An 11,104-nucleotide genomic window follows, 5' to 3' on the forward strand; every position below is an offset into this window, starting at 1 on the left:
TACTGTGTTGTAGATCAAGGTGAAGGTGAAGAGTTATTTAAGAAGAAGCGCCTATGGTCTTATGAGTGGTCTGGGCCCCCTTGTTAATCCGTGAGCCTGAGCCTATAGGTGAAATGTAGACTAACGACGCATTTGGGAAAGAGGCCGAAGTGATAAAGTAGAACTTACAAACTTCGGTCCCATGCCCAGTGTTTCAGGAAACCAGACAGTTGTTTATGGTCATTTCACTAAAGAGTCAAATCCATGTACGCATCACATTGCCTTCTGTCTATAGTTAGGTCACATAGGCATATATGGAAGCAAAATGTAAAGATAATGAAGATATTATGTTGCTGTGAGCTGGATTTCCCGGTGATGCAACAAGCCTACAACACACGCATTTTGGATGATCTTAACATCATACGGTATTTTACGATAATGTAACGCCGGTTTCTCGAACCAGAACATAAATCGCTAGTTAGGCCTACTCATTAACACTTAAGTTCATCGTTACGAAAACCAGCTCAGGAACTAAAGCTGGAACTTTCGCCAATGTTAAAGAAATAATAATCAACAAGAAAGTAACGCGAATATCGAAACATAAAAATTGCACGTTATCTTCTAAATACATTTTTTGGTTTTCAAAAATATTCATACTCAGACAGCCTCATAGTGATGAATTACAGATAAAGTCATGTCATATATAACTTCTCACATTGTGTGAGGACATGGGGACATTAGAAGTATTAACTCGTCTAAGATAATATTCGTTACAGAGAAACTCAGCTTTACGCGTTTATTGAAGCAGGGCGGTTAGCAGAAAGAGGGCGATGCTGAGCCTCCACTGATCCTATAGCCTAGGCCTGCACGCTATTGTTTTGGAAAACTGATAGCCTTATAATCTAACAATAAACGTATTAAAATTTATGCTGCATTTTACTTCTGATTGTTTTAGGCAAACAATACTAAAACAATGAAGGCTAATCATGAATCGTAAAATATCATTGGCCTACAATAGCCTTATAAAAAATGTGCATTATTAACCAATCAATTTCATGCCTTCCTACAAGTACTGAAGACATAAAATACTCTTTCACAAAACATTTACAATAATTGCTTGTTGTTGCAACTCAATTATATTCTACTCCAATACCATACAAGAAGGCATTCTCGTTTCCTGATGCAAGAGACTCATGACGTCCCCCCAACACGATTAGCCAGTGAAATGGTCAACGTTATTGGTCCATTGGATCAGATTACTCTAATAATTTACATTCAACTAACCCACAGTTTTCCAGGCAGGTAAAAAAGGTGTCATACACACGTAAATCGCTATAGAGACGCATTTCATTAGATAGGGTTGTAAGTCGATATGCATTTGGTCTCCTAATTTTTGTTCGTAAAAGTATTGATGAAAAGAAGCCCCCAAGATATAGTAGATAAGTCTAATAATTTGCAAAACCCTAGACGGTGGCTTTACAAAGTTACCCTGCTTTATTGTCTTGTTTTAGCGTCAAGAAGTTCTAACTATACATTTTTTTACATTTTTGTTAACGTCGGCAAGTTAAAGGATCTAATCTTCATGGTGCACGAGCTCTCACAACGTCATATCCTAAATAAAACTGCTTGATTCTCTTGTCGGGCAGGGGTATATAGTGCATATGCCCGGAAATGACATACACCTCTAGCACAACAATAGGAGCTTGGAGCTCGTTTACGACCCAGTGCAATGTGTGTGGGTAGAAGAGGGTCATCCATCAAACGCCACTGTTGCCAGAGCTACTGCCTTCGCAGACATCATAAACACCCCATATACGCCTCGCTCGCACTAATTTACAAAGCTCACTGAGAAGGATACAGACGGATCAAACCCTGCTTTTACACAAGCGTAAAGATTTGGAAATGAGGTTGGACCGAAGCAGAAGAGATAAAGTCCATTCAGCTGACCATATCTCATTCACATGGCCTGCTGTCATAATTATATTCAGAAACAGGCCTATATTATAATGCAGTGTTATTTACCTTAATTCCATTCATCATTCAGATCTATGTGTTATTAAACACAAAATAAATCACCATAAAGAGTTATGGAAATGTATAAAAACGAATTAATTCGCTTAAATAGACAATATAAACCCAGGAAGAAAATATTTAATTGCATGTACAAAAAAGAAAATTCGGTCAGTAACAAACTACTTAGCCTATGCTTTTCACCAATGAAAACATAAAACTCATCTTAGATTATTTTGAAGAAAAAAAAAGGTTTTACGATCTAAATAAATGAATAATAATAACAATATAGGATATATAAAATATATTTACGCATTATAATGGTTACATTTTGGAATGCGTAAAGATATTTTATTCACTGAATCTATTAATGCATTAGCTTTTAATGTAACACATTGAACGCTTCATTTGTTTGCTGATCCAACGAGCCAAGTTTTCACTCTTAACTTGTGTTTTATGACCGTCAGCATTCATTATTTAGTCTAACAGACGGTCAGCGAGGCTGTCCATCGTGCCAGACGCATCCAAAAAGACTGGTGCTGGAACATCTACTCAGCACGTGGACGAAAATCATGCAAACTGCCAAATAATCAAACAATTATTTAATATCTCATTTAAAATGATAACACTTATTTTAATAAATACACTGGTTTGCCCTTTTAGAAACACCGGCTTTAAAACGCAACAAACAGAATTGTTTCGAATTAATATTTTATTTGCAAGTCATGAACGTGAATTAAAAATGTCGAAATGTTAATTTTTAATTACACACACTGAGGCACTGTTAAAGGCTTCATTAATTTGAATTAAGGTAACGCACAGAGTCAACAACATTATATCGACATTGAGAATTTTACTAAATCCAATAAACAAAGATTGTGTAGGAAAGAGTCTGATAAAATATTGGAATAAATTCGAATTTGACAAATATTAAAACGCATTTCCGATTTAAGCACATCAGTTCAAATACATTTAGTATTCATTTATATGCATTTGCAAATACATATGAAATTTACAGTTCGATTGCCAATTTGCAAAAACAAAAATATGCTTCATTTAAAGCACTGCAATTTAATTTGATATACTCACATATCCATTCTGTCAGGCCTATCTAATTAGAATAAACACAATGCAATATAAATATGATTTAATATTTCAACAGATAAATGAACATATAATTAATGTTACATTTAACAGTATCCATAAAGATACATCCTTGATAGATCTCGATGTTCAGCTCGTGGGAAACGATGAAGATTTTTCGTTCGTGTTGGAAATGTGTAGGAAGGAGTGGGTATTTTTTTGAAGAATGCCGACACCCACGTTCTTCTACACACAATAGCTCCTGTGTAGCTGCAAAAACACACGTTTTTTCTCTTAAAAACAATATGTAATCCTATTCATTCCCAACCCTTCGATAAAGGCTGGCTTTCCAGAAACGAAAATCTAAAAACAAACGATTTTAGGTCCGAAATAACGCTGGTCCATTCGAAGCACATCCGGTATGAAAATTATGATCAAGGCCAATCCTTCAATCGGAAAATATCACTAAAGTCATTTTAATTTATAAAATGGAGAAAGTCTCAACCGTTAGTACTACGTTGTTCTCTTCTTCCTGGCCACATATGATCTAAGGGAGTGTTAGATGGTTTAAATGTGTTCTTAGGGCACTAAGCTGTCAGACCTTTTGGCGTGTAAGATTGATAGCGTGCAGGCTTCCAGGGCTCTTTGTTTGGAATATAAGCAATAAAGTGCTCGAGGCCTACACCTACTTAGCTAAAGACTTCTGAGGGCAACATAGAAGAGACATTCTTGAACGAAAAAAACAAACAAAAAAACTAGTGGATTTACACTTTTATTTTACATGAATAATAACATTGGTGAGTAGCGATGTGTTTCCTTTTAGACGATTTAGCACCGTTTCGGAGCTCAATTCAGGTAAAATGGATAGTGTGTTATTATTTACATAGACTACTACAAAATGTATTATTTTTCAACTGAATGTATTATCAGACATTTCAGAAATTCTGCATTGAATATTAAGGATGTTAGATACTGTAGAAGAATGTAATAAAAAAATCGGAATTTATGTAGTTTTATAAGTTAAGTCGTTTAAAAAATAACTAGCAATGTCTCAAACTAAAACAACACTAATGCAAGCTTAATGCGTCAGTGCGCGTGTAAACACGCGGGCACGTCAGGGCTTTCAAAGAATTTGCCTGCGCGCGCGATGTGCGCGCGTACTCTCTCGCGCGCGTTTGCTCGTGCATTCACAAACGAGAGCGCGCATTCTCTAAGAAAGTAGTAAAAACCCAGACTCAGGATTAATGGGTTTCCTCGATCGTGGCTATTGGTGTGTTTTATGTGTTCAGTTGCTGTGTTGAGGGATCTTCAGCCGAAGGCCGGTTTAAAAATAAGGGGAAAAAGAGCAGACTGTCACTCTGTTTCAGGTACTGGCTATACTTATCATCTACGGAGCAGTGGACAAACTGACCATAAATGCGTAAATAAACTAGCCCGTCCCAGAGAGTGAGGCGTTCCTCTCGGACTTTTTTCGATCAATCACACAGACAGTGGCTTCTTTTGATTAAACCCCAAATTGTCATTGGACAGAGGTAATCATGTGACAAGCAATACGGTCCAATTTCAACCTTGTCTCCATGAAAGCAATAGTTTAATGGCACCGCGGTCCCCATACGGCCGTAATCAGCAAAATAGTTTTTTTTTTTTTAACCCGGCACGATATTTCATTATATCTTACTTGGGTCACAAATTTGTGAGCGGCGAATTTGCAAGACTTGGAGGAGATGAATTACGAATTCGAGCGAGAGACGGGTTTTATCAATAGTCAGCCGTCGCTCGCTGAGTGCCTGACATCTTTTCCCCCTGTCGGTGATGCATTTCAAAGTTCATCAATCAAGAGCTCGACGCTTTCACACTCGACACTGATTCCTCCTCCTTTTGAGCAGACCATTCCAAGCCTGAACCCCGGCAGCCACCCTCGCCACAGCCGGCCCAAGCAGAACCCTAATGGCTCATGCCCGCTGCCTGCCGCATCCTTACCCCCAGAGTACCCTTGGATGAAGGAGAAAAAGGCATCCAAGAAAAACCAGACAACTTCGACAGCAACAACCACCGACCCTGGTCCACTATACTTCTCCCCTCAAGGTATTTGGATTTAATGCAATTTTACCGTGTTACAGTTCACTGCAAACGAAATGCAAATGTTTTTATTGTCAGTATTATTATTTTTAGTTGCCGTGTTGCGCAAGGCCATGCTGGTGAAAGTGCATGATAGTTTGTTATCCTCATGGGTCATGCGAACAAGGTAATACCTAAAAGTTTTTTGTTCGTTTTTGGATGCGGAGAATCTGTTCTGGACAACTCCTAAACTGTGTGTTAGCTACTTGTAGTGCAGGGCATGAATTTTAATATTTGACAGTAATGAAGAATGATAGATTGCCATTACTCAACTCGGCAGCTGGCGTGTTCATTAATCTTCACTCGGACCTCTCCGCACTCACAACAGACACATCAGTATATTCTGGCATAGGGGATGAGGACACAAATTATTCAAGTGCCGTGGCTCCATTCCCACAAACAATTTATGCTCCCTGAGAAACGCAATATATTTGACAAGTTTGTGGGGTCAGCTTTAAGCCCCACAGCGCCGTTGTAAAAAATCAAGAGTTATAATTAGTGGCGTATCAATAATGTGTAATGCTATAATCCCTTCATAGGCTCGCCCGAGATTTCTGATGGTGGCAGTGGGGCAACTCGCCGACTCAGAACGGCGTACACCAACACTCAGCTGCTGGAGCTGGAGAAGGAGTTCCACTTCAACAAGTATCTCTGCCGACCAAGGCGCGTGGAAATCGCCGCTCTGCTGGATCTCACCGAGCGGCAAGTCAAAGTTTGGTTTCAAAACCGGAGAATGAAACACAAACGGCAAACGCAGTGTAAAGAAAACCACAACGGCGATGGGAAACCACCGAGCTTGGAGGAGGCAGGCGGACGGGGTGATGGGAAATCTTTCTTCGAACAAGTGGCAAACAATGTATCAGGGGCGCTTTTGGAAAGAGAGGGTTATCCATTTCAGCAGAATACCTTAACTTCACCACAGTCACAGAATGGACACAATAGTGATTCCCAAAGCGCAACTGTCTCTCCTTTAGGTAGCAATGACAAACATCTGAAACATTTTCCCAACCCGTCACCCACTGTTCCTATCTGCGGCTCAACAATGGCCCCGGATTGTGCATCTGCTCAGGACAATGGCAGTCCCTCGGCCCTGGACGTCTCTTTACAGGACTTCAACGTTTTCTCCAACGATTCATGCTTACACCTCTCAGATGCCGTGTCCCCAAGTTTGTCAGAATCTGTAGACAGCCCCATTGGTTTATCAACGGAGGCCTTTGATTTCTTCTCTGAGACGCTTACAACAATCGACCTGCAACACTTGAGCTACTAACTCTAACTGAAGTTTCATTATAGGGACGTCAATATTTTCTCACATTGATGGTCTGTGTGTTTAATCGTGACTTTAAATATAGGCCTAGACCATTAATCAATGAGGTAAGTTTTTCAATAATCGAGTGATAATTTTTGTGTACAGAGAAAATATGTCAGGAAAAAAAAAGGTGATATTTTTCACGTTTTATTTTTGTATCGCTCGCCGGCAAAGCGCCATATTTTCATAGAATAAATTTGTACTTGTTATTGAAAATAACAGCGGTGTTATTTCTTCACTATTCAGATTAAGAAATTGTTATTAAACATGAAATAAGATTCAAAGTATACATATATTATTACTATTAACTATTTTGCTGATGTAGTTTTGTGTAGGCTATTTACCTGTTGAAGATTAATTAATTTTATCATAATTTTTTCGAGGGCCAAATTTAGATATGTATAAGGATGCCAAATGTAGGCTAAGTTTAGAACCGCTAATCGAAACTAATATATGTAATCTTGGAAACTATTAGTGCGCAAAATTAATACGCAGTTAATAGCGTGCTACATTCTTTTTTTTATTAATCTTTGCTAATTTCCCATTTGCGTAGTTGGCGTTAAATTTAGATTTTTAACTGTATAAAATTAACCCAATGGGAAGTTTTAGATGCCATCAAATTAGTAGACTAAAACAGATTACACCCAGAAAGAGACTAATGTTTTTGATGCTGTGTACACAAATAAGCCCTTTACTGTATCTGACGACACAGGGAATCTCCTGGCCAAGAGCTATAACGTTTTGGAGTTCAGCAATTAAATTTTATTGCCTATTAAACCTTCGACAGGGGGTTGGTGTTGAAGCAGCACTCCGCGTAATTCAATCCGCCGCTGAGAATGAGAACGGATTTCAACAGTCAAACCACATTTTTAAAAAATAATTATTAAGCTTATATAATTTATAATAATTATTCATTTATATACATTGTATATGGGATGTGATTGATGGGCTAACGGTGTCCCAAATCAGACCAATGCAGCTAATAACTGTTATAAAAAAAACAATGCTTTTATCAACAGGCAACGCCGTAAGGAATGATCTGACAATAGAATAAACTAAGACTTAGGTCTGCTCGTGTTTTATTAATATTTATACTTTTTAAACTCCAAATCTGAATAAATAGCTAATAAACGGTCTCGTTTGAATGTTTTGGCCCTCTGTGAACATAGAGGCCTATGTGTCCTCTTGGACTAATTCTATTGATATACGCTCGTTGTTACAGCCTTAAAATAAATGATTGGCAAATGATTTTTACTTTTTGCACGCAATAAAAATACTGTCAATTCTGGTTCTATAGCTTAAAGGACACATTTAGTTAGCCTAAGTTATTTTAAAATAAAAAATAAACAGTTTAACCACGATTATCCGTGGCTGGTGTATCCTGTTTATAATAAGGGTGACTCGAGTCATTTTTAATGATATGTAGGGGCCTACACCATAAAGTGCAAGTTCCGTTCCTGTAGGAAATTCAACTGTGAGGATACCAATACAAAACTCCATTTATAGGCTATGAGACAAAATCAGTGGTTCAGTGAAATCTAGCTTTGGGGAATATTTCCAAACATCTAACGCCACGTTGCAATCGCAGCGTAAGTGTTGAAATGGAAATGAGGCCTAGCAGCCAACAGCTCACACCGCACATAGGGACGCAGAATGATCCGAGTAGGCTAGTAGTATAAGGTCTGGCTAAGGACTGATATATCACCATGGTAGACCTATCGGCACAGTTTATTATGTCTACAATCATGGTATGAGGGCTTTTCAGATATTATCAAAGTATATGTTTCAAATCCTCCAATCTTAGTTGGTTTAATAAATTGATATTATGATCTCTAAACTATTATTTAAAAAGTTTAAATCATACACAAATAGATGTGCAGGCTACAGAAACTTGTTCGGAGCACTATACGGGTTTAGCGCCAAATGGAGGCTGAACAAATAGTTTGACTGACGTCCTTTGACGAAACCAAACACGTGATCGGCATTCTTTAACTAGGTTAAAGACCGAGTTAAGATTTGCCACATAAAGTGATCCAAATATGCAAGGAAGTACTACACTACTGTAAAATACACTACTGTAAAATAATTATTGTTGGTTTAACTTAAAAAAGTAAGTAACCTGAATGCCTTAATTTTGAATTCATTTAAATATAAAATGTGAGTTAATACAATGCCTTCATTGTATAGATTGGTTTAATCAACAGAAATTAAAAAAATATTATGTTATCTGAACCACATAGCCTAAATTATCTAAGCTGATTTGACAAAAGAAAAAATGTGGTGATAAATCATGAAAATAATTTTTTACAGAAAAAAATGCACTGAATAAAAAAAAGTTTTGCTCATAAAATGTCATTGTAACCCTCTCCTTGAGAAAACTTTGTACATAATATTTGAAATATATAAAATGTATGTTGGATTTGGAAGTCAGCTCTTTCACAATATTGTGAGAACCCCAGATTCAATGCTGAGATAAACCAAATTTGCCTTTCTATAGTATATATGCATCACAATCACTCACATGAGCCCCCACTGGGACCTGCGTATCACTGCAGAGAGATACATATATTAAAATATGGTATTGCAAGGACACTAATTACCTGCTATTTACTTATCAAAAACTGGCATAAAGTTTGACAGTGACACCATTTTCACGATCCCACCCAAAATGAACAATCAACTGTTTCTTAATGCAAACTGATGTGAAACCATTCAGCATGCATATGTATATGCAGTTTGAGGCTCCTACAATGATGTTATTTTCTCAAGTGTTTTGCAGCCTAAGTTTATGGCTTTAGTTAGGGAGGCTGACATATTTTTGGTCGTCCCATCATCCCATGAACGATGAACCATCTGTGCGAAGTACAATTCCGGTCCCGACAGCTAATGCCTAAAGAGGAAAGGCCCGTGCACTGCTAGTCCTCTGACTCAGGCTGTAATGTCTATGCAGGCATTTAAAGTCAGTGCACTCAGCCTTCAGCTGGTTTCCATGGAAACATGCATTTAAGCTTGGTGGTCCCTTTTGTCATTCCTATGCAGGTGGGCTTCATGCAGATATTCTGAGGCGGGTGGAGCAAAATTTGAGCAGAACCACCAAATATAAACAGCAAGACACACATAGCTGCAAATATGATTTTGAGTGTGCAGTTATGTAAAGATAATACCACTTAAAGGGATTGTTCATTTAAAAATGACAATCTGTCTTCATTTTCTCACCCTCATGTACAATCTTTGACTCTGTGGAACACAAAGATTTTTTTTCGTTGTTGAAAAATGTCAAATGTTGTTTTGGAATCTACTGATTTTTAATGTATGGACAAAAACAGGTAAACAGAATCAGGTTCCGTGGATGAAAAAAAAAAAGCCATAAAGGTTTGTGAAATAAGTGTGCATAAATTATGACAGAATTTTCAGCTTTGAGTGAAATATCCCTTTAAGGGTCTGAATCAGAACTGGCTCAAGTAGAAGAACCAAGGCCCACAGAATACAAATGAACAAATTAGCTCTATGAAGCATGATATTATCTCATAGATCATGTTTATGGAATTCCTGAAGTACGCCATTATTATTCTTCTAGTTGCACTTACGTGGTCTGCTTCTCAAACATCTATTTTCACCAAACATAAAAGTGCTTTTCTTCTTAAGGCTGCAACCTCAGTGTGACTCAGAGTCACTGCAAACGCTTCATGAATATATCAGTAATCAAAGAGTCAAAGCTCTGCTAACGAGTCACACAATTACAGCAGTTACAAATGTACATTTCAGATATGATATATGACTGCCACATGGATTCATTTGTTGACATGAAACATTAAATGTGAACTCAAGGTTCAATCCAGGGGGCCCAGACTTCTTTTCCTTCAGAAAACAGGTGGTGAAAGTGTCAAAAGACAGTTTAAATGTTTAAACGTAAGCTAATTCTAAGTCTTTTAAAAACAACACCTGAGCAGCCTAATCCCTCAGAGGCCAAGGGGCAAAAACACCATCTCATCCATCACAAAGTTGAACTTCACAGATGCCCCTGCACCCTACAGGCAGTGTGAATTACAGTGGCAAAAGCGTGCCCTCAGATGTTCATCCTTTATGTTTGGGGGCTGTTCAGGTGGTCTGATTCAGATATGACTTACCTGTCACATGACATGTCATAGTATTTGCTGGTGACCTCATCCATCTCAGGTACGTTTTCAAGGCTATTATGTCTTCACTCGGCTGCTATAAAACTTTTATTCAGTGCTCTTTGTGTTCTTCCAATAAATGAATTATTCTGAAAAAAATCCAAAGCAAATGCAAAAGTTACAGACTCAAGTCACAAAGCTGACACACAAAAAAGGAATGAATCAGAATCTGGCAGTCTGTGGTTTCCACATGAACTAGCATGACAGTGCTGGCGACCACAGAGTCATGTCGACCAAAAATGATTAAAACATTGTTCTTGCCCTAGAGAAAACAACAAAGTATCATGCTAGAACTTTGGGATGAAGATAAGTACAATATGCCTAATTTAATAAAGATGATGATATTAATGTAGCATGTTAAAGGAATAGTTCACCCAAAAATGAAAGTTCTTTCATTAATTACTCATCCACATGTCGTTCCAAACCTGTA

At 37.8% G+C, this 11,104-nt stretch overlaps 1 protein-coding gene across 1 annotated transcript; it reads left to right on the top strand.

Annotated features, from left to right (window-relative positions):
- Positions 1–4,680: 4,680 nt before the first annotated feature.
- On the top strand, positions 4,681–6,711 carry hoxa2b (homeobox A2b). Its single transcript, XM_081389473.1, has 2 exons — positions 4,681–5,157; positions 5,730–6,711. Exons 1-2 carry the CDS (start codon positions 4,797–4,799, stop codon positions 6,458–6,460), a joined length of 1,092 nt encoding a protein of 363 aa, XP_081245599.1. The 5' UTR covers positions 4,681–4,796; the 3' UTR covers positions 6,461–6,711.
- The last annotated feature ends 4,393 nt before the right edge of the window (positions 6,712–11,104 follow it).

The sequence above is a fragment of the Scardinius erythrophthalmus genome, assembly GCF_964197995.2.
Source record: "Scardinius erythrophthalmus genome assembly, chromosome: 16".
NCBI classification, from domain to species: Eukaryota; Metazoa; Chordata; class Actinopteri; order Cypriniformes; family Leuciscidae; genus Scardinius; species Scardinius erythrophthalmus.

What these genes read in the sequence shown, in the direction of transcription:
- hoxa2b (XM_081389473.1), top strand. Translation starts at nt 4,797, where the DNA reads ATGAATTACGAATTCGAGCGAGAGACGGGTTTTATCAATAGTCAGCCG. An exon ending in ACTATACTTCTCCCCTCAAG is followed by an intron (nt 5,158 to 5,729) that starts GTATTTGGATTT and finishes ATCCCTTCATAG; the next exon opens with GCTCGCCCGAGATTTCTGAT.